This window comes from Notolabrus celidotus, chromosome 2, assembly GCF_009762535.1.
Source record: "Notolabrus celidotus isolate fNotCel1 chromosome 2, fNotCel1.pri, whole genome shotgun sequence".
NCBI lineage: Eukaryota > Metazoa > Chordata > Actinopteri > Labriformes > Labridae > Notolabrus > Notolabrus celidotus.
Window position 1 is genome coordinate 24,444,968 of NC_048273.1, and position 24,391 is coordinate 24,469,358.

Sequence of the window (24,391 nt, forward strand, 5' to 3'; positions counted from 1 at the left end):
GTGGGACACTTAGACCGCTAGGCCACCAACGCCCCAAGCCATGATTTTTCTATGAAATATTTTGTTTTCTAAAACAATAAATAAAAAAGCTACATTTGAAATTCCAGGATGACTCTGTGAGGAATAAATGCTGTAAAAGAAACTGAATGAAGGAACGCTCATCAAGAATAACTAATGTGTGCGTCTTACTTGTTCTTGATGAAGTGGGGGATAGACGCCTCAGCTTGTGTCTGCCAAAGGACACAAGCTCCCTGGAGGGTGTCCGCCTCACTCCTGTGGGAGACCTGGTTAAGCTGTAGACCCGGGCCCGGGAGGAGAACTTCACTGCTGACGGGCTGGATCCTCTCTCTGACCCTCCTCCACTGAGGTCACAGGACAAAGGGCCTAAAGTTGAATCACTGATGCACTAGCTGCTACTGGTAGATGATACTGATATATCTCTCTATACAAACGGTCTGAGGTACTTTGCTGCCACCTTCTGGCAGCAAAGCACATAAACATGAATTTAAATCAAGACTCAATCAAATCATGTCTCCATGTCTTACCTCGTAGAAGTCCTCCTGATGATTTTCATCCTACTGCGGAGCTTGAACCCACCAAGAGAGGGAACGAGGGACGTCCGTTGGGATGGAGAGGTAACAAGCCCTCCTCTCACACTTCTGTAACTTTTGTCTGACGTCCAGTGGAAGGCCGATTTGCGACGGGCGACCGTTGCACCTCCTGGTACTGCTGCAGGAGAACTCTGACCCCCTGCTTTCCAACGGTAGCGGCTACTTGCTGAGGAGTTAGACGAGGAGCCTGTGACTCCCTTTTTTAACTTAAAAGAAGGAGTGGAGGGTGCTCTAACTTTCTTGGCGGTCTCTCCCTTCTCTAGTGCTCTGGGAAAGAGCGAGGGCTTTGGGAGAAGGTGATTTTCTGGGGATTTTAGCTTGTGCTCCAGCAGAAGAGGAGACCCATCTGTACTTGGAGGTCTTTGGGGCGACGGTGACTGGGCTTAGCTTTCGGGGTAATTTCCTCGCAGGGGTTCTTTTACTGGTTGATGTTACCGGCGAGCTTCCACCTCCAACCCCAGCATTTGATAGTAAGGTTGGGGGAACAGTAACAGCTTTTCCTGTGGATGTAGACACAGAGCTAGCTTTTTTGGGCTCTGCTCCTTCCGAGTTCTGACTCTTAACCCAAGTGAACTTGGACTTCTTTAACAAAGGTGCACTGGCTTGGCGGTGGCTGGAGTGAGGTGTGGGTTTAACCAAAGGCTGTTTTGATATCTTACACAGAGAAGAAAGAGGTAGAGTGGTGTGACCTGTTGTAAGCACTGCTGGGACTGCTGTAATAGTGGTCAGCTTAGTCTCAGTGATGTTTTTACTTGAAGGTTTCAGGGAGCTTTTATGTAAACTAGTTGAGATGTTGGCTTTGACTGAAGATGGCACTTCTGTAGAAACACTGACTTTTTTCTCTGGCGGCGGCAGGACTACTCGTCTGTGTTCAGGCCTCTGCTGGGATTCTTGAGTCTGTCTGTGAAGCTTTTGATGTTGCGTTCTCACATCTGTTGAGTCTGATCCTCCTTTTCCATCGCCATGCTGGGACACAGTTACTCCAAGAGAAACAGCTGTGTCTCTTGGAGTAACTGTGTCCCTCTTTGGTGTTGTGACCCCACTTATCCCTGAATTTATGCTGATATGTCCCTCTTCTCTGTACTGCTGGGTCCCAGATGATGAAGTAGTAACTCTGGCTCTGGCACTCTGCTCCTCTCTGCTGTGGCTGGGCAGTGAGGTGCTGTGATGTCCACTGGTGGAGCTGGGCTGATGATCAGAAGAGGAAGTAGAAGCCGAGGGTTGTCCAGCTGTTTTGTTTCTCAGCGAGTACGTCTTCCTCCAGCTCCCCCGGCTCTGAGGATTGTACGCCCCCCTCTGGAGCTGTGCGGATGGTCGACAGATGAGCTGAGACCTCTACCTCTGGCCAGCGTTGAAGATTCCGGTTGCCTCTGCTCAACTCTTGAAAATGGGACATCGCCATGGACGCTCTTATGTGTGTTGATGAGATCTGGAATTGGAAAAGATGTAGTTAGTTAGTGCAAGAAGTAAACAATAACAAGCAGAGAAGAAGCTACATAATTAGAGCATTTCATCCAGTGTCAAGAAGAATCAAGAAAGCTTTGCCAAATTTGATTAATTTTCTACTCTTCTAAACTGAAGAGAACTGAAGTTATTATTTTAACTTCAAGAGCCTGCGGGAGGATTCCTGAACTACACCGTGCAAATAAAGACTTCTAACTCAATGTTAAATTTCATATATGGTGAAGTATAGAGCCATGGTTGTGGCTTATGTGGCTTTATGGACATACATTTGTTTTCAAACAATGAAAGGTTATTATCAAATCTTTACAGGTCACGGTGCCTCAAGAAAAAACATCTTCAGGGACCAGGGAACACACTCAGGACATCACCTACTTGAACTGCTGCCTGCTGATACAGGACATTGAAAACAAGGACAAACCAGTCTATGGGACACACAGGCTGAATTTAGCAATTAGTACAATTAGAGCTAGATAATGCAAATATAAATTGAGGACTGTGCAATCGTTTGGTCACTTGAATGTCTGAATGTCTGAATGCTGTGTGTGTCTCTTTCTTTTTATTTATTATTCATGTTTATTAATGCATCTTTTTGCACTGATAAATGAGTTGCACTTCAATTTCGTTTTACAATGTACAATGACAATAAAGATATATTCTTCTTCTCTAAATCAGGTTTAGCAAGTGCCTTAAAGGATAGATGTATTTCAACACAGCTTCATAAACACTTTCATACCTGACATATTAAACGACAGTAAACCAATTTTGAGTCTTCTCATTTCACATGTGTTCTTACTGATGGAGAAATGTTATCTCACATCACCTTGAGCAGCTAGTATCAACACCTACAAACAGCGTTTAGTCCGACTCTTCATTCGGCCAGGATTTTAAGTAGGCACCAAATAAAGAACATGACAGCACAGAGGTCAGTAAATCAGGGCTGAACAAATAACCTGTTGACAGAACAGGCAGCTGCTTTAGCTTACTATCAACTACTTCAACTGAAAATGAACGCAGAGTACCTCACATACTTTCTCTACATTAAATGTGTTAAAAACAGAGATTCATAAAACATCTCTTTGCAGACTGAGTAACGTTAGTTTGAGTTGAGTGCAAAGCTAACGGTTAACGGTCGACTTTCTTCTTTTTTAAATAAAGAACGAGCTTCGGAATACGACAGCTTTTTACTCTTATGGCGCTACAACTACAATATTTTTCTAACCCGCCTGTGACTTAACATTTTTGTCATATTCCACGAAAAGACTTACTCTGTAGAAGTTCAATCTGTCTCTTCAGTGCTTCTCTCTCCTCCATGTTTACAGCTGAGCTGTTTCGTCATCATTTGTCGACAGAAATGGGCCCTTGATGATGACGTGTTTGTGTTGTGCAATCACGTAACGCGATGGTTGTGGGCTGTTTGACACCTCATCATTGTCTTACAGGTTGCATTTCTTTATTTTTACACCTTAATAAACAGGAAGAGGTTTAATATGGATCAAAGATGACGGGTTTAAAGTTTAAATCGAATCTACTGCACCCCATTCCATTTTTACCTTCTAATTTATTTCACTATAATTATTTGTTTCTGTTATATTTGTTTTTAGTTGTATTCTTCACTATTTGTTTTTCATGTGCATTCATTTCATGTTGCATGCCAAATCCAACTCAAGTATGTTGGTGTCTTGCAGAAAACAAAGAGATGGATAGCTTTAAAAAATGCTGATGAAACCAAACAACTACTTGAATCTATCTAAATCCGATAGATATCAATTAGATACTGTCATGGGTTGGTAAGAAAATTCATACAACTAATAAAACAACCAGATAGCAAGGCTGTTGTAAAAAAAAATCTCTTAAAAGCTGACTATTGCAGCAATAAGCCTAGACAATGGAGCTAGTAGACAACATAATACATGCATTCAGCTATAACAAGTTACAAAAAGAGTAATAGTGAAAAAATAAAGATATATATACTTTTTTGTAGCATTTTTTACTATTCCCTGTTTTTACTATTTTAATGTTTTACTATTCCCTGTTTTGATGCCTTTAATGCACAGTTTAAAGATATTTCAAGAGTAAAAAAAAATGAATTGATACAATAATAATACAATGATATTGATTTAAAAATAGCATAAATTAGACATGAAAACACAGCACTAATAGTAATACATGTCACATGATAAAAGTAAAAGGGCACTTTTGTTCAGTATGCACTGAAAAGACTAAATAGCTTTAGTTCACTCCTCCATAGGTTAATTTGAGGCGTAACCTGTACACACAGATGCAGGGGTGTCAAACATACGGCCAGCGGGGCAAAATCGCCCCCCAAAAGATTCCAATCCGGCCCATGTACGACTTCCCAAAGTGAAACAATTACAGAGAAGACATTAACTGCAATTTTTTCAGTAAGTAAGCAGTAAAGTAACTGCTGTTTCAGATTTGTCCTCTGGGGGTCGCAAACAATCATAGTGCTGATGGAGCGCACCTGAACGTTGCTCCAGGAGAGTATTTGCAGTTTGCATAATCTGGTGGAAATTCATAGACTTTTAGAGCACCTCAAAATCCAATCAACACTAAAGTGTTTGTATATGTAAACTTATAACAGCAGGAGAGGTGGATCCACCTTTTATGAAAAAAGGAGCCAAATATTGTGCGTACATCATAGGTGTGGCTCCGTCACTACTAACACTAGACCCCTGCATACAGCACTGTCCAGCAAGCAAACTGTTAATGCTGGAGCAGGGGGGTCCACAATAGTCAACTTTACCTTCTTTATTATTATAATCTGTTCTTTTGCTGTAAACGTAACTTGGTGTGTCAGGTGACTTGGAAACCTGTGTGTTCGGTGTGTCAGCACTTAAAGAATACAATATTTGGCCTGGCTAGGAGACTCATCATGGTGAAAAATACAACAGCTGTTTTTCTAAAAAGATGATTCATTAAATGTGAACATTTTCAGAATGTAGGCCTACCTTTTTTGCACTAAAACAAAGGGAAACATTTCGAGTTGTCCTTCTCTATTGGTTATTGTGCTATGAGATTACTGGTCCTGCCCACTTGAGATCAAATTGGGCTGTATGTGGCCCCTGAACTGAAATGAGTTTGACACCATAGACTGTATAAAATATGGACGTAGTATCCATGACATCATCCATCTGTTCCTGAGCGCTGTTTGGAAGCCAATTGACGGAGGCAGCCATATTGGAAATGCGGAACTCAACCAGGCAGAGTGTGACGTAGTGTGAGCCTCTTAGCCAATAGCTATGTGTTCCCGATTGGGAGTCACGTTAGTCATGTCCTTATTTGGGCAAAACTCGTAATCTTAATATCCTCTGAACCGTCATGTTAGAAAAAAATCCCCCCCCCCCCCCCGTACAGTGTGTGCCGATAGAGAAATTAGCTTCGTAGGGCCAAGCCGTTTTTTGAACCGGGCTGTAAACATGTTTATTAATGCTGCAAAGATCGTCTTTTTCCCATTCATATCTATGTGGTTTCCGGTGTTTCTGCAGCCAGCCTCAAGCAGAGTTTCGATGTATTGCAGTTTATAGCACTTCCGCATGGCCTTCATTGTTTGACACCAGAGGATGCCGCTTGGTTCCCGACCGGGAGTCACATCAGTCATGTCCTTATTTAGGCAAAAAATTGCAATCTTAATATCTTCTGAACCGTCAAGTTACAAAAAAGTTCACCCCCCGTACAGTGTGTGCCGATAGAGAATTTAGCTACTGTAGCCAAGCCGTTTTTTGAACCAGGCTGTAAACATGTTTATTAATGCTGTAAAGATCGTCTTTTTCCCATTCACGTCTATGTGGTTTCCGATGTTTCTGCAGCCAGCCTCTAGCGGATTCTCCATGAATTGCAGTTTATAACACTTCTGCATGGGCTTCATAGTTTGAGACTGGAGGTTGCTGCTTGTTTGACACCCCTGCAGTAGTGTGTGAACGTTTTTCTACATGGCTGCCTGTAGACCGTACTGAGGGTGCTAATGCCCTTCTCCCTGCCTGTAGACCGACTTGCACCGAGCTGTCAAGTGAGTTGAAAACAACCGTTAAGGAATATTCCCGATTCCGCTTCATACTATTACAGTATTTTGGGGAAAATATCAACAAGACTTTGTGTTTTTCTCTGTTTACGTTTCTTGAACCGTATTTTCCACAGGAGAAGACAGTGATGGCGATGACGTCGCTGTGAATTGAAATGAAAGGGGAAGTGAAAGTTAAGGCAGCTGGGTTTGAGAGAAGCCCAAACAAGCGAAGGTTCAACCGAAAGCAAACTTTTGAAGTCGTTTAAAAAGTGAAGGTAACGTTGACTAACTCTAACTTTGTTACAGATTGTTCAGAGAGTTAAGAAATCCGTCTGTAATATCGTTGACTAAAGTTATTATCTATCTCTCAACGTGTTCTGTCATTTCTGTTAGTGAACGCTCCTGAACGACAGTAAGTAAGCTAACTAGCTTTAATGTCGTTTACAACATGTGTAAATGGGCTCGTTTCATGTAGGTAACACATGTGGGTGATGAGTCTAACTCTGTTTACACCAAGGTTAACATAGTTTTAAAAAATAGGTTAGAGTTTTTTTGTTTTATTTGAAAGTTTTGACGTTGTTTTGTACGGAGGCCCTAAGCAGACATATTTGACTCTGCTTTAATCACTCTGTTTTTCCGTGTTAGGTAACTCTTGGTGTTTTCTTGAGATCTCCCCTTTATGTCAGATTATGACTCACAATGGTCTTATCATACCTCATTAGTGTGGGCAATGGCAGCATTCATGGTCTGGCCTATCACAGGGACCAGCCTAATGTTTTGTAGTTCAGATCTCCAGGAAATGCTCCTCTTATCTCATCTGGTTTCTCAAGATGGGGTGATAAGGTTTTACGTTCAAAACAAAAATAGTTGTGTTCTCCCAAGTTAGCAAATTAGATCAGTGGATTCCCCTCAAAGGAAACCTTGAGATACAAGATAAGTGGAAACACCAAGAAACACCAAAGGGAACTATTTGTTGTCAACAATACAATACAATGTATGGATGCATGTCCAGTTAGGGCTTCCATTGTTAACTTTATTTTTTTAAAAACATGCATAATACAGCTTTTGTTATTTTTATTTTTCATTATTTTCATTTAGCCAAAATGTTAGTTTTAATCAGTATTGTTATCCCTTTTGGTTTCAATGACAATGATAAGCTTATTTTGTACTGTATTTGTGTGTTTCTGAACAGCATCCTGATATTCTTCATCTCTTGGCCTGAACAACATGATGTCATCAGACAATCAGTTCTTCATCTTAACAAGAAAACCTGAATACCCAAGACACATCAATGTTGGCTCTATATGCTCCAAGAGGGACAAACACCATGAAGCAGCACACAAAAAAACATCTTCTCCCTCCAAGCTGAAAGTCATCTTCTTGGGCTCACAGTCATTCTTGGATTATGATGTGGAGGCGAGCAACTTGGACGAGTTGAGTGAGCAGGAGGCCAGCCTGCTGCAGGCTCTGTCTGAGGACGCAGAGAGGCTGAAGTGGTTCAGAGAGAGAAATGCTCTTCAGGTAGCACAGACACTCACAGAGGGCACTCCAGTGATCGTGGAAGATGATGGAGAGGAGCTCAGAGGCATCATCCGCTACATTGGAAGACTTACAAAGCCAGTGTATCCCAGCCCATTGTCAGGAACCTTCTTTGGCATTGAGCTGCAGGTGGGACCCCTTTAAAGAATCATTTCATCCTTCTGCTATCTTCCCATGCAGATAGCTGTGGTTGTATTTTGCAGTGATTGTTAATTTTCAACTTTAAAAAGTCCCATCGATGATGGAGACAACATCTATTATGTATAAATAACAGGACTGTCAAACGGTCAAGTAATCGCTCATATTCAAATAAAAATCACGATAGAACACATTTTAAATTGCATATTTACAGTTCCATTATTTTGTTCATATTAACATTGTAGTCCTCCTCAATGTTGACTTGCCTGTTGGCAGTTGGCACTTATGATCCAGCACTGTTAACCTCTAGATTTGGTTTCATCCTCAGGTCTGTGACTCACACACTCCAAAATAGTGCTCAGCTGGCTTTTGTGATGTGGTTGCCCGCTGACATCACTAGATTGGCTGCACCCACTTAGCTCTTACTTTAGCTGCGTTGTGATTACCGCGTTAACGCTCACAGCCCTAATTGATATTAAAGAAACATATTGTTGTCAGTGAAGAGAATAACACTTTAAGATATTAATTTTAAACAGTAAATGAAGCATGTTCTTTTATAGCAGGAGTATTTAAAGAGTTCTGGTAGCATTTATTCAAGGTGCTGCTGTGTTTCTCTTCCTACAGGGAGCAGACAAAGGAAAGGGGAAAAACTGATGGAACCTACCAGTATGAAGCACTCTTCTCCTGCCCAAAGAAATGCGGTATTTTCGCACCGTTCTCCAGAGTCAGGCCGTTGGTTTCCCAGCTCCTTATCAACGTCCGTCCCTCAGTCCTCCTCTCTGCCAGAAACAGAGGAGCTCAACACAGGGGATAGGGTCACTGTCTTCGTCCATGACAAAAGCTGCCATGGGATGGTGTTGAACATGCAGGAAAAGGGCGGAGCATGTATAGTTCGGATTTCCACAGTAAGTCATATTTCTTTGTTTAAGTTTTGCCTGGTAATTGCCCGGTAAGAAAATGCAGTGTGTCACACAGGTGTGCAGTAGAGTTACTTGTGTCTGTGACAACAGACTGGGTATACGAAGCAGAGCCACTGTGACATTAGCCAGGCTTTTGTACTCGTGATTTTAAATGTAAATATTTGAAACAATCTCTGCACAAACCAATTTCTCTTACCTCTGCTGTCAAGGCTTGTATGTTCCTCGTCTTTAGATCTTTGAATTAAAATGTGTTACTTCCTCCAGATCAAAGTTACAATTTTCCAGTCCACTAGTAATCTCTGCTTGTTGCTGTTTTCAGGACACAGATGAGAACGGACAGCGAGGGGGTGAAATTGAAGTTCCCATAGAGTGTGTTGCAAAGGGGGAGGTGCCTGCAGGTTTGAGCTTTCTTTGCATGATGAAATGTTACCCTATGACCCCCCGTTTGTTATAAATCTGACCCACATGTTTTCCCTCTTGTAGAGCCAGACATCATGGATGTTGACATGCCCCCAGAGGAAGCACACGCAGTGGAAGAGGATCTGTACACGGATCTGAGCTTGAACTCTCTGGTGGAAGTGGCGGTGACCTCTGGGAAATTATATGGGATCATCCGCTGGATCGGTACTCTATCTGAGTTGTCGGAAACCGCAGCCGGACTAGAGCTGGTAATATCTACAGTTGCATGTTGCTGGGCACGCGTGATCTCATTTGGAAAACTGCTTTCTTGTGCTGAATTACAGCGTATAAAAACTCAAGGATAGGGTTTGTTTTTCCTATTTGTCCCTCTTATTGAACCTTGAATGCAAAACCTTTTCGCCTTTATGTTTATCTGTCACCAGGAGGACGATAGAGGAGTCAGTGATGGTACCTTCAAGGGTGAGCGTTTCTTCACATGTCCCCTCAGGAGAGCTCTGTTTGTGAAACTTAGCTCCTGCCAACCTGACTCCCGATTTCAGAGCTCATCAGCCAATCAAAGCAAGAGGAGTCCGATTTGGGAGGAAAAAGGTTTGGATAAGACTTGTCAACTCATTTCAGTTCATTATTGAGAAACTCCTTTGTTGTTGTGTTGGCGGGGAAAAAACAGTCAGTTAGTCAGAGCTATCTTGTGGAAAAAAATGATGCTAGGGACTTTCCAAAACTGCCCCCTCAACATCTCACATCCATTTTTGCAGTTCACAAAGAGGGTCCGCCTCATTGAGTGCCGTTCAAAACCTCTGGGTATTGAATGAGGGTGGGTAAACAGATTATAAACATCAGAGGAAAAGAGGAAAAATATATGGAAACAGATATTTTTCATGAGTACATGACTAGTTTGTTTTTAACCAATGTTGAAGTGTTTTTTTAAAGGTTAAGTAGTTCACCCTGCAGTGGAGTAGAAGTGGGGAGGGACCGATTTCAGAAAGTGCCCTTATCTGGAAAATGGCGATTTCTGTCTTATATTTGTCCCATTTAAAGGGAAATCCTTTAACACATATTTTACAGTTGAAATGACCAACAAGCATCAAATTGCTTCACCCTGTTGCTTTATAACTGGCTCTAAAAGCTACAGCATTCTTCCTGCAGGCAACTGTGCAAAATCAAAGTGCATCCATTAAAAGTGCCTTTATCCCACCAACAGACCCAGATCATTATTTAAGTGTTCAGCAACATTACAGTACGGATCCTTACTGAGATTAAGATGCTTTTTTAAACTGTAATTAGCCATGACGTTAATTTCTACAAAGCCACCGGACTCCTTTAACATAAAACATCTTTATCTTACCACCACTTCCTTGACTGGCAAACAAACAGCCTCAGACCAAAAGTTCAAGACAACACGAGTGTTTCCAAAATCTCATGTAGTATCATCTGAACATGTATGTTGTGTTGTTTGTATAGGTTTATGTGTTAAGAATAACGATACGTTTGTGTGTGTGTTACTTTAGAGTCTGAGATTGAGCATGATTCAGGGATGCTGGAGCCCGTCCCTCCTGTCAGCACAGAGCAGGTTGACAGGATTCTGATTGGACGAATGAAGGGGATCCAAGGCCACTGCAACTCTTGCTACATGGATGCTGCCCTCTTCAGGTCATGATCATGAATTACATACAACATATAAAATGCAGATTCAATTATTCTAAGATGTTGAGCTGGGTTTATCCTTTCAGCAGTACATATTACATGTACTTCATTATATTGTTGCCTGAATCAACGCAATATTTTTAGGAATGATTCCCTATGTTCTGGTCAGTCGTATACTGCTGTGGTCCACTCAGCTCAGCTTTATCCTTTTTGCACCTTTCATGCACCTGACAGCTCTTGTTTCTGTTTCAGCTTGTTCTCCTGCTCCTCTGTACTGGACTCCATGCTGTTTATATCAACAAAACCTCAAGATGCCCCAATTCAGAGAACACTGCTTCATGACATTGTGAATCCCCTTCGCAAGTGAGTGCTCTGATGTATTTTGAAAGACATTTGATTATTGTAGTGGGGGGTTTGTCACTGTATAGATGCCATGTGTGACATACTATGTGTATTTTCTTACAGGAGGGGCTTTGTGAAGGGTGAGCACATCATGAAACTGAGGCAACAGTTGCAGAAACACGGCTACAGTCACTCCTTCACGACAGATGAAAAAGGTCAGTTTAAAGGGAAAATTCAATATTTTAAAAATGGGCCATATTTACTGTAATACTTCCAATAGAAGCCCATACCAATCAAAGGCAGGGTCAATTTTAGGAGCTGGTGTGGCTGAGAATGAGAGGAATCATAGCTGAACTTTAACTTTTGTTGAGTGGCGTGAGGAGGAGGGTTAATGATCAGCTGGAGCACATAACCATGTAAATCCACAGTGTGCAAGCGTGGCTTAGATAAGCATTACAGTCTCTTGTGAGTTGATTAAGATGAAAGCTAAAAAAAAAAGTATACATGCATGTGAACAAAAGGGGAGACTTTATTGGTTGTGCTAGCTAGCTTATAGATGGAGATAAAGGCTGAAATAATAACAGAAAGTCCATCTTTGTTGGGCAAAAGCTTAAAATAATTAAAAGCCTGTCTCTTATAGAGGCCTGTGCCAAATGAAGGCACAGTGAGTTAACAGATGGTGCTGATAATAGAAGTTTTACTGTTAATATGTTTATTTATTGGTCTGAATGACTGGTATTTACAAGAACTCCTTGAGTTTTTGCAACAGCTTGCTGAACCCAAAATGCTGCAGTATTAGCTTTATTAGCTTTAAAGTATTTCTTCTGGGTAAATGTAGAGTCAAGATCCCAACAGAGGTCAACCTTTTTGTCAATGATCAGGGTGCTTCTTTTGACTGGAACAGCTGATTCATCGCTCTCTTCTACACCACCAGACAGTTACCACAAAGACTTGAATTTATTGAGCAGAGCGGAATCTTTATTTCTGTTCAATATTTGGAGTAACATTTGCAGCCAGTTAATGGTGAGACTGCTGGCTGCATCAGGCCAATGCAGACATTTGTCATGTAGACCCACATGAAACAAAAAAACAGTCTTAAAATACAAAGGTTTAAAATGACTGATGCAGCTGCTATCTTACAGATCCAGAGGAGTTCCTCACGGTCATCATGCACCAAATTCTTGCTCTGGATCCTCTGCTCAAACTGTATGTTACACCGACACAGCTAATCCTTTCCAACCCTTTCCAACACAACATATGAATAAAACAAAATGTTAAAGATGGCTGACATCATGCTTTACTTTCTCCTCCCTTAGCTCAGCCGGTAGTAAAGTGCAGGACAGTTACTGCTATCAGATTTTCTTGGATCACAACCACAGCCTGGTTCTGCCAACTGTCCAGCAGCTGCTGGAGCATTCCTTTCACAGTTCAGGACTAAAGCTGGCAGAGGTGAGTACACGTGTTCTTTGTTAAACTATTTATATGCCGCCACAATGATCCTTAGAATAACTTTATGTGTTTTAAAAGTTTTCTGAAAGATGACATTTCCAGTACTCGCCTGCTCGGTCATCAGTTTATCTTTATCTTTAAGCTAGCCTGGGCAAACTCCTGGACTATCTTTCCTCCCTTTTTTCTTAAAGGTTGTTGGACAATGTGCAATTTGTTGTTCCCAAAGTCTGAATTGAGTTTGTGAAAAATTAGATGTTCTGCACCTTTTGCCTGGAACCATCTACAGTCTTATTTTAAATTGCAGAACTTAGTTAGCCTGAATGTTTTTAAATCTTGAGTGAAAAGTTTGTAATCCAGGGTGTCTGTGTGCAAATTTTAGTTAACCCCAGTGATGATTTTTTTTTTAAGTTCAGCTTACAAGTCTGATCGTGTCATTGTCTAAACTCTGTGTTACTGTCCTACTTGGCCAGGTCTCCCTTGAAAAAGAGATCTCTGATCGCAAGGGGACTAACCTGGCTAAAGAAAGGTTGATAACATAAACAATCAAATTCAAAAGTATCAATAATAAAAGATAAAAAAACAAATATAAAAGAGTCTTGCAGATACAACTACAAAATCAAAACACTGGTTCAAAGCTAAACATCGAGATGTGTTTGCTTTGTCAGAGATGTCTTTAAGGGGTGGGAATGAAGGATAAAATGACTTCAACAAAGAAATCTGTTTATCAATGCATCAGTCTATGAAATTGCATTGGATGTATATTGTTTGGAAAGATGTACAAAGAAGAGTGTATAATTTATTTATGTTTGAATTTATGTCTTAAGTTTAGGCTGTGTTGGTATCTGCACATGTGTGAGTATAGATAATAGGAGGGTAATTGGGGTGTGTTCATTTTTGGGTGTGGTTAATGCTTGCTTGATGTTATTGTACGACTTTGGTGCTGGCTGGGTGAGATCCTGGAATATTTTGGATGACTTTCAGTTAATATGAATATAATATAAAATATTAATACATTCATTCATTCAGAGAAAAACTACATACAGAGATGCTCTGCGTAGGAGAACAGTGACACAAGAGAGACGCAGGGAATACAATGAGCCCTCAAACTGGGTCCTCCCCCAGAACATTTTGAGCAGCTAAAACTTAATTCCTGCATTCTGGTGAATATTTAGGGGATTAAATGTGCTGGAAATTGAATTAGGAAAAAAGAAAAACACAGAACTATTTATATTATTGATTATAGAACAAAATTGACATAACATAATGAACTAGATGGGTATCCAAATGGCCCCTTTTTTTTTTTTTTAACTTTTTATACATTTGAGGGGCATCAAGAGGGAACTTTTTTTCAGTTTTACATTTGATCATCCAGCGGGAACTTTTTCATGCATTTTCCACTGAAAGGGCACCAGAGAAGACAATATTTAATGTTTTATCTACTACAGTGGAATCCAAGATTGCACTTAAGCGTGTTTCTTTCGGACATGATGGCAACCCCCCTGAGTACACCACTGCCAGTAACAGATTAATTTTACTTTCTGAGATTGTTTGTAAAAACATCCAATGTACCATTCTATAGTTCACTTTAACACATACTCTACTTTTTCATTTTGATACCAACATATTCCTCAATCTAACATTTTTTCATCTTGCTTTGTCTGCTCATTTAAGCAGCTAATAAGAGTATAGTGTGTGCCAGGAGAAGCTGATGCTTCCCCTGATTCTCCAGAAGATGGCTCTCTCTCAGAGTTTTTCAGCAGCCTCTGGAACGACTTGATTAATCTGTATTCTATTCGTACATAGTTTGATCCTCATGTTTCGTTGTCTAATAATGTCAGGCCCCGTCCTGCCTCATTCTCCAAATGCCTCGCTTTGGAAAAAAATTCAAAATGTTCGACAAGATCATTCCCTCCCTGGAGCTGGACATCACTGACCTCCTCTCTGAAGGTAATGCATGCACAGATTCACTCACAGACACGCACTGCTTGCACACATGCATAGATGGCCACACTAAGTGCAACATGTGGTGTGTGTGTTCCAGGTCCTCAGCAGTGCATGCTGTGTGGACACTTGGCTCAGGAGGAGTGCAACGACTGTTTTGAAGATCCTATTTTCAGCCAGACAGGACTGAAAATGTTCTGCAGGACATGTTCCAATCAGGTGCCGTTTTTACCTTTTGTCTCAACATCTAAGTCATTTTGCCTGTTCTAAGAATTGTTAAGTGTCAGCTCTGGTTTTAATTAAGCTGTGTGTTCAAGAGATGAAACTAAGAAATATCTAATAAAATAGAAGCTATCATTTGCACCACTCAGTCCAGTATCAAAACTAAAGCAGTCGACTTTGGAGGAAGCCAGCAAGAGAATGCCTGTTTTTTAAGAATCTGACTTATATCCAACTTATTCAGGTTCATGCTCATCCTCAACGTCAGTCCCATAAACCAGCTGATCTGGACATCCCTAAGGATTACCTGAGTCGAGGCGCACCTCACACTCTGACCAGAGACAAACTGGAGCTGTTCGCTGTGCTCTGCATCGAGACGAGCCACTACGTGTCCTTCATCAAACACGGACCAAACAACCAAGACTGGATCTTCTTTGACAGCATGGCAGACAGAGAGGGTGAGACATCTGTTTCTACACATAATCTCCGAATACACTCCACACAGACGTGTACATTTTTGCTCATTTGTCGCTTTGTGTTCAGGAGAGATAGACGGTTTCAACATCCCTGAGGTTCAGGCCTGCCCTGAGGTCGGGATGTACCTGGAAATGTCTCCTGCAGAGCTGGCCAGTCAGGTACCCCGAGACATGAAGGGTGTGGCCAAACGTCTGTTTTGTGACGCCTACATGTACCTGTATCAAAACACCAGCATGTGTCTCTATCGTTGAGGGGGCTCTGGGGAACAGGAACAACCCGTATCGTACTCTTTAGTACTGCTTCTGCTGCTCTTATTATTCCTTCTAGCTTTGTGAGTTTGCTCATCTGGTGTAAATATCTGGAAGTTTACACATGGACATTAAAAACATGTTGAACTTTATTAATTGTACGCCCTGGTGCTGGGAAATATTATCCAGCTTCTCTAATTTATAACTACATTCTTTTGAAATGTTGAAGGAAGCAAAGCAAAGACAGACATTTCTTGCTGAATGATTTTGCACTATACGAAAACGGAGATTGACAATCGCTGACACGTTTTGGCATATTTTTGGTGTTGCGAACTGACATGTTGCACTGTGATATGATTATTCTCAAGGTTGGTGTTTGATTATCTGTAAAATGTATATTTACAGCTTTTGAATTGAGAATGAATTGTATTAAGTCAGAAAAAATACATTTAAGAAGACAGTAAATTTCAGAGTGGCCGTCTTTGATAAATGTCACCCTTGAGGACATTTGTAAGTCCACTGAATGACATTATCACCATTATATCATATGGCTTTCAGACTAATGATTAATGTAGGATGGTGACTGGACCTGTTTTGTTGTATATTAAAGGAACATTTTGAAGATTTTTTTAAAATGTATTTGTATATTTAACAAATGTTCTGGTTTTTGGTATGAAAATATTGCTGCTTCTCACAAACGCTCCCTGATGAAATGTTTGGGATGACAGTAAATGAACTGCAAGTGCAGAAACTTCACTGTAAGCACTTCATAGGGGTCCTGGCTGATCTCAAGGCCTTTCACCTTTTTTTCCTGCAAGGTCATAACTACAGGTTAAGATGCTCTGACCTTATTTTTGATGAAAAATAATCAAAAGAAGTAATAAAAACAACTTTTCTACTTGGATAACATGTTTTAAAGGACCAGTGACATACTGTGGACTTTATTATTTCAAAGCTTTAACTCTGTACTTACTTCGTTCAGGTTTACTCCTTTACAATCACTCCAGATACACTATCTCTCAGAGTAGCATTTTCGTGCCACTGAACCACAGTACCAAAACAAAATCCTTCAACAGTAGTGACAATTTAGCATTATGAGCCAGCAGTCGTAGCACAGCTGGGCGATAGCTCTACATTGGAAAGACATGTTCTAGGATGCAGTCCTAGCCTTGGCAGGTAAACTAATTTAGAGTGCTCACTATAATACAGATAAAGCTTAAGTTAAGGCCTCTATTGAAAAATAATTAACAAAAAATTCATAGTTAGGCGCCAATTTGGCTTGGTGAGTAGAGCGGGTGCCCCATGTACAGAGGCAACAGTCCTCATCACACTGTCTTGCATCGTCATGACATGATTTGGTGCATATCTTCACCCTCTCAATCCCTACATTTCCTGTCTCTGTCTCTCTCCCTATCTATCTATCTATCTATCTATCTATTATCTATCTATCTCGATCTATCTCTCTCATTGTCATGTCTAAGAACAGCAAAAAAAGTCCAAAAGGTAATCCTGCAAAAGCAAAAAAAATCAAAGTTAATTGGGAACGATTGTCATCTCAGAAAGATAATGCCATATGTTTTCCGATCTTGGAAAAATGCAATTGCCTGAGTCTTCCTCTCCATCTTCTCCATCAATCCTTTTCTTACTTAAGTGAATCGGCTTTATTTTGTGTAATGTATATTTTATTGACAACAAACAATCTTCTGATCAGGTATGTGTTGATTTTCTTAATATTTACAATGTCCTGTACTCAAAGATCCCTCAGTAAGATCATAACTATAAATACTTGCTGTCATCAAGATAGAGGACTGATGTGGTGGATAAAAACACTTCATGTATATGTTTGAGGGAAGCCCTTTATTTGCCTGAGAATGAGTAATGTGCAACTTTATGGAGGCGGACTCTTTATGGTGTTCCCCAGGGATCAATTCTCTGCCCCTTATTTTTTCAGTTTGTGTTTTCTTACGTTATAGCCCCCAAACACACTCGTAAATACGTTTGTAACACTTAGCTGTGTCTTCATGTCCTCAGAACCATCATCAGGTGGTAATTTAACAGTGACCGTTCATTCAAATTGCAGCTAATATGCCATTTTGTGTTTTCTGCACACTGATTTCCCTCACTCTGTTAAACATATCCTCTCTTGTCTTTCACTGAGGATAGCTTTAACAGCATGAAATCAGGAAATGAACGAGCACACATCAAAGGTTTGGAGTCAGATTCGTAACCTTGCTGTGATCTGAAATGTCTGTTACACTTAAGGTACAACAGAATGCTGCTCTCTGGGCTTTGAAGTACGCTTCAGTGTCACACCAGCCTTATTTTGATCAGTCCAGCAATATGTGGGCTACAACTTCACGTGATGTGAATGCACACAGGGTTTCTGCATTAAAGTGTAGGTCGCCTCAACTCTCTCTCCCATCTCGCTTTATTTTCGAAACCATGTCTCAGTGGATATTTGTCTTCCTTCAGGATGCTTTTGATCCTGCTGTCCACCATGTTTTCCGTCTGCCTCGCTGTGATCAGCTCTGTGGATGACCTCTACACTCGTGAGGAGTGCTGCACTATGCTGTGCTCTGCTCTGTGATGAGTTGGGTGCTTTTGTATACCCAAGGGCAATGCATTTAACAGTGAGGGGAGCAGCCTTGTGTTAAGACGCAGCCCTGCAACTCAACAAAGCAGCACCCCTTCAGTCCAACATGCTCAGCATTTCCGAGCATATTCCTCATTATGCAAAAAAAAAAAAGCACTAATGGAGCATGTGTGTGTTTACATAAAGTGCTTGTCTGAGCAGTATAGCTGAACTTCTGCTGGGTTTGTTGAAAGAAGATAATGTCTGCATAATAAAACACACACAGAGCCCAGAGCTGCAGACCTTTTCCACGTCAAAGTCAACATGACATTTCACAACTTGTAACGTGGGAATAAAATATCATTTACCCTGGATGTGCTGAGGAAAAATGTAAAGTTGTGTTTCTTATGCCTCCTAAATAAGACAGCAGTTACAAACCTTATTCAATAAGAGTTGGGACGTGATGTAAAATGTTGATGTAAACAGAATTTGATCATTTGTGGATCATTAAAGCCAATTTGTAATTGAAAATAGGGCAAAGACAACATACTGTATGAAATGTTGAAACTGAAGAATTTGATTGCGTATTAAAATGATCTGCTCATTTTGAATTTGATGCCTGCAACACATTTCCAAAAAGTTGGGCGAGATGTTAACGAGTGTGATGTATTACCTCCTCTTTTATTGGCAACTGAGGAGTCTAGTATTTGGAGTTGTGAAATGTTGTCCCGTTCTTGCCTGATATAGTATTACAGCTTATTAACGGTTCTGTGTCTACTTTTCCTTTGACAAGTTATTTTAAGTCCATGCAGTGATTTCCACTACAGAGTCATGAGTCTGTTTTTAATGCAGTACTGAGGGCCTGAAGGGGTCGGTTCCCCTGTAAAACTGAACCTGGACCCCCCCTGTGGCCCCCCCTCCACACCAAACAAATATTATACAATAATCTACACTGCCAGAAGCTCACTGACTGCTGCGCGGGAGAAAGAGAGATGATGGAAAGCGAGCAGGGGTGGTCAATCGACATAGTGATAAAGTCAGGAGAGGGAGCACTTGTAAGGTAGACTGAAAAAAATAGAAGTTATTTTCTGGTTGTTTCACAGTGGTTACACGTTACACGTCCACAAATTTGTGTAAATGTGCAAGTTTCGCCAGTTTGTTCTCAGTCGGTCCTCACCCTTCTCAGTCTCTCATGTCAGGGTTGAATGTGTCCCTCTGACAACACCCTTGGCCCCAGCCTGGCCCCCCCAGTAAAATTGGTCTAGAACCGCCACTGAGTTCAGGCGCTCTGGAGTGTCCTCTTTATACCAAGTCTCATTACTAACCTGTTGATAATCAACCTCATTAGTCAGGAGATGATAATCCAGGTGTTTTATTTTAAGCATTACACAACATTTTCAGTGTTTTGTTGCTTAAATTCCATTTTTTAAAGAGTAATGCTGGCATCAAATGTAAAATTAGCTACTCGCTACTAAATATGGGCTTTAAAGAATGTAAACCATCAAAACCTGTTTAATTAACATTTTGCACAGCATCCCAACTTTTGGGGGATTAGGGATGTACAGTGTTTTTTAACTTAAAAGAATACAATTCACGAAATATAACATGAAAATAATATATCACTGAACAGTAAAGATATAATTACAATCAATAAACACACAGCTGAAACAACAGACTTTATGTACCTGAAAACAGGTGGTGTACAGATTTACAGAACATAGAAGCTGAGCCCAGGCCATAAATGACTCAACAGGAATTTGAATTATAAAATTTTAAAATAATTTAATGGGAATGTAACGGCATGATTAATCTGTACATCTCCTGAAAAGATGTACCTAGAAAGAAAGAACGGAGAGGAAATGCAGCTTTGAAGGGGTTAAAAGAATCAAGCGCTGTTATGAGTCAATCAGAAAATATTGTGAATGACAAGACCGAGCCTCTTTTCAAGGACTCAATCAGCATGCCCAAGAGGAACACTGTGCTTGAAAGTATTAATCTCCCCTGTTGCTCTCAGCAGTGACCTATATAGATGCAAATGGATGCAGTTATAAATGGATGTATGGATAAATACAGATTCTGGACTGCAGACTGTCACAAGAAGTGAATACAGCTCTATGAGAAGTGGAAAGTTTACCACTGTATGTCTTCCATTTGACCCTAAATGGGACCATAGTTTTAAAAATGAACATCACGCTCATTATGAAAATGTTTATTGTGATACAAAACAAAATGTTACTAGAAGTAAGGTCGTTCTATAAAATATGAGTCGCCCCCTGCTGGCATTTAATAAGAATGCAGGTTTAAGCCACTTCTGAATTGGCTTCCCTTTTCAGATCTAAAAAATGTATCCATGTTCTTTATACCATCGGGACCCTCACAATCCAGAAAGAAGTGGGAACTTTCTCATTGTAAGTTCTGGCACAGATGTAAAGTTTGTTTATTTGGTGCCACCTTCTGACAAAACTTTACCAAATTCAACAGCCTCTTATGGGTCCTCATGTGATGTGGACAGGGATGCCAAACTACAGCTCCCCTCAGCTCAATGCAGCTTTACGACATGTTCCAGCTCAATCAGTCCAACCTGCTCAAGCATCAAACACACATTCATCTTTTCATGTCTTACAAGATTACACAACGAGACGCCTTCCTGTACACACTGAAATACTACATTAATGTAATACTGCTAATTCACTACACCGTCTCCTCTGCTGATCTCCGGAAAGATAAAACACCGCTCTGTAACTCATCCTGTGTCCTTGTTATCCACTTCAGCTCACATTCATCAACAACGGCACATTCATCCTCTCTGTGTGGAGTCAGGAAGCCTCCAACAAGAAGCGGGGGAGTCATCGTGGACTGGAAGTCACCGTGACGTCTTTCTGCTGAGTCTGTTGTCAACCTAGATTCTGGTCAATTAGTGGGAACCAAAGTTTGATTTCAGACTAAAACTCTGTGCTGCTCAGACAGACGTCTGTGTCTGTGGACAGGAAACATTTCGATGCTTGATCTTTCATGGCCACAAGTTAATAATTTGTGGCCACGAATTAGTATTCTGTTTTTCTAAAATGTCAACAGAGGGGCTCTGTACTTTTGAACATTTCTGATTGAGTCATATTTTCTCCCTCTCCCTCTTTGCTTTTAATCAACCCTTTGTGTTAAAGGTCACACGTGTTCGTACTTTTTTATGGTCTTTCCTACACTGAGTCCACTTTTAATCAGTTCAGATTCGTGAAAAGTTCCTCTTCTCCCATGAGAAGCAAAGCTTTTATTGCCTGCTCTCCACCCTGAGAGAATTATGACTTTCATTGCCGTCTGCTCTTTGAATTACTTATCAGCATTAGCACTCATAAATGTGTCATTAAAGCACACAAGCTGGCCTAATGCAGTTGTCTTAGCAGGGTTTGCATCTCTCTTTTCTCTGGGGTCTGACATTAATTTACAGCAGTGTAGTTGTGGCGATCCTTGCATATAGTTTGATATTTGTATGTCAGCAGCACCTATGGGACGTTGTTCTGCGTCAATCATGATGAGCATGTTAGTCCCAGCTTGTCATAGAAAGTATTCACACAGGGGGCTGCTGGCCAGTTCTACATCTGCATAATTTAACACTGGAAAGGTTAACCCCGTCTCATTTGTGGCTTCAAAATCATTTGTCCCAGAGAGGTTTATATTTCCATATTTTCCTTTATTCTTCAGCCAAAACTGCTGCGTCATGTGACCTGAGTTTGTGATTGAGTAATTAAAAAGTGATATAAGAAGTCAGCTGCATGAAGCCTGGCCTTGATAAATGATATGTATTGTGTTTGTTGTCGTGCTCTGACAGAAGCTCCCATCACAATAAGCAGAAAGATGAGTTTCCCATACAGGCAACATGAGACATGACTTTTAATGAGAAACCACTGATCGACCCCCTAAAGGACGTAAATTCTTGATGCAACTGGTGGCAATCTGTTAATCTCCTTTTTTACCCATCTTGTGGATGCTGGAGTCACTTTTCACAGTCTTTGTAATAGCTCTTTGAGGGATATGCTCTCGCCTCCCAGGGGCTCTATCAGTGTCTCCACAGCAGGGCAACATCTGCCACAGCTTTCAATCTCTACCACGCTGTGCTGTGTGGAATCAACTCACAACAGACATCAGCAAAATGTCAGCTTCACGCAAAGGGCTGAGGAGCACAAAACTTCACCAGACATGATTAATGTAATGTCTTTTATTGGGGAAGCACCATGTGGATTTTTTTGAGGTGATATCGATTACAAATAATAACCTGCTCCCATGCCAGATACTGATGAGATTACTGATTTTTAGATTTTAAAAGGTGTACTTTCTGCACAACAGAGGTAAAGAAAGGCTGAGATTAAATGAGCTAAGATTTATATTAAAAGACACCTAAGATCATCTCTGACTCTTCAGCTGTCATTTATTCTGCTACTGTGAACCGTTCATCAAGTGCTGTTAATTAACTGAATTTTTCATTAATGGCTTTAGTTTTGTGTCGTCTTTACTCATGTTTCTGCAATTCTCAAACACCTGTTGAATCATGCACTGCACTCTGCGTTTTCTTGATACAAACTGTGGCTGCCACTGCTTTTGATTTCTTTGATGTCTTCCTCTGAAACAGTGAAGAAAATCCACATCTATAACACCATCTTACTGCAGCTACGCTTGTTCTTCTTCTGCAGTATGTAATGGCAGATTGCAAACTGCCACCTGTTGTGTCAGAGAAGGCTTGTGAATGAATAAATGAAAGCAACCTTTATTGGTTGTTTTTGTCTGATGAAATTGTAGTTTGTACTGTCAGAATAGGTAATACAATTTGTTTACAGTTTTAAGACCAAGAGATTGTGCATCCTTACTTACACAGGTCTTTCTGGATCATTGGCTCAGCTCAGCGCCCACATTCGATATTAGTTAACCAGGGTTGGATTGAGGCTCAACACATTACACCAGTCACTGGCAGAGTTATCAGATGTACAGACATTTTTTACTCAAGTAGCAGTGCAGACATATCAGTAAAAATATATAGAATTAACCTTGGAAAATAAAGATAATATTCTTATTCTTTCCTGAAATGAAAGTGAAAGAGTACAAGTCTGGAAGTTACAGAAAGGGTGCTTTTGAGGAAATTTCCACCAGAAATTTTGCATCACGTCTGTGACACTTTAAAATCAAATCACCTCATTTCAAATCAAAGATAAATACACTTGACATAATGAATATGTACCTGGCTCCAAAGCCTTAAACAGCTGCAAAGGGGTCTGTTTTGCTGCTCTGAGGTCTTTGAAAATCTTTGCTGCGTTACGGGAAAATCTCTCTTTGCTTTTTGCTGACAGAGTTTCCCATTGTCAGCACAAATAGAGAAGATCAATGAGAGTTGAAAACGTTTCAACCTTACTTCTTTAACTAAAACGTTTAAAAAACAATGAGGATGTAATGTATTATATGACAGATTATTAATGGTTAAGATTATGTTGTGAAAAACACGTTTTAACAAGGAAATAAGGATGTATCACAGTTCAGGAACATTTAGTTAAAGCATCATCCGAAAAAATACAGTCTATTCTTTTTTTTATTACGTGATGTTTCTTTCCACCAAATTTCATGGAAATAGGTTAAGTAGTTTGGTTAAGCCTGATTGCAAACTTGATTTGTTCTTCGTTCAATGACTGAATGGATGTTGGAAACACTGTCTTGGTATTTCTAGGTCCGGTAGAAATTACTCGAGCCTGCACTGCAACACTTCATCTCAGTCTGGGATCCTTGTGTAGCGGTGGAGGGGTGATGGGTACTTCCTGGAACATAAATAGAAGTGTTGCATTTGTTGTTGTTTTTTATGTTGTGAGCTTTTATTCACAACAACATATTGTACCATGCTCTGGAATATGATACTGTGTTTAAACAGCTAATGATCTTAATGAACACCAGGCTGCCTAATGGAAAGACTGTAAGCATGCTCAGAGATAATGACGAGGAATCTGTGCGGGTTGGCTCGTTCATCTGATTAAAGCACAGCACAGAGACCGCTCTAGTCAAGGTCCTCAATGATATTCATTTAAACACAGACAACGGCAAAATCTCAGTTTTGGTATCACTTGATCTCAGTGCTGCTTTTGACACAGTTGACCACAAGATACTACTGGACAGACTTGAAAACTGGGTGGGAATCTCTGGTGCAGTACTAAATTGGCTTAAGTCCTATTTAAATGACCGGGACTATTTTGTGTCTATAGGTAAATACACATCTGAGCGGATGAAAATCGTATGTGGAGTACCTCAAGGATCCATTCTGGGGCCTCTACTATTCAACATCTACATGCTCCCCTTAGGTCAGATAATAAGAAACAACCAAATAAAATACCATAGCTATGCAGATGACACACACATTT

General features: G+C 40.5%; 2 protein-coding genes across 2 annotated transcripts in view; one reads left to right on the forward strand and one right to left on the reverse strand.

The window, feature by feature from the left end:
* zc3h3 (zinc finger CCCH-type containing 3) overlaps positions 1–3,464 on the reverse strand; it is a 63,839-nt gene extending 60,375 nt beyond the window's left edge. Inside the window, 5 exon segments of the mRNA XM_034708447.1 lie at positions 190–362; positions 546–881; positions 883–1,903; positions 1,906–2,040; positions 3,341–3,464. Of these exon segments, the coding sequence (XP_034564338.1) occupies positions 190–362; positions 546–881; positions 883–1,903; positions 1,906–2,040; positions 3,341–3,386 (1,711 nt within the window). The 5' untranslated portion in view covers positions 3,387–3,464.
* A 2,644-nt stretch (positions 3,465–6,108) lies between these two features.
* cyldl (cylindromatosis (turban tumor syndrome), like) lies at positions 6,109–16,337 on the forward strand. The gene is given in 17 exon segments (XM_034673722.1): positions 6,109–6,371; positions 7,289–7,764; positions 8,398–8,415; positions 8,417–8,512; positions 8,514–8,678; positions 9,013–9,091; positions 9,177–9,361; positions 9,536–9,701; positions 10,622–10,763; positions 11,010–11,120; positions 11,223–11,314; positions 12,242–12,305; positions 12,416–12,548; positions 14,387–14,495; positions 14,590–14,708; positions 14,953–15,166; positions 15,252–16,337. Coding segments are annotated over 16 exon segments (2,319 nt in total). The 5' UTR covers positions 6,109–6,371; positions 7,289–7,323; the 3' UTR covers positions 15,437–16,337.
* The last annotated feature ends 8,054 nt before the right edge of the window (positions 16,338–24,391 follow it).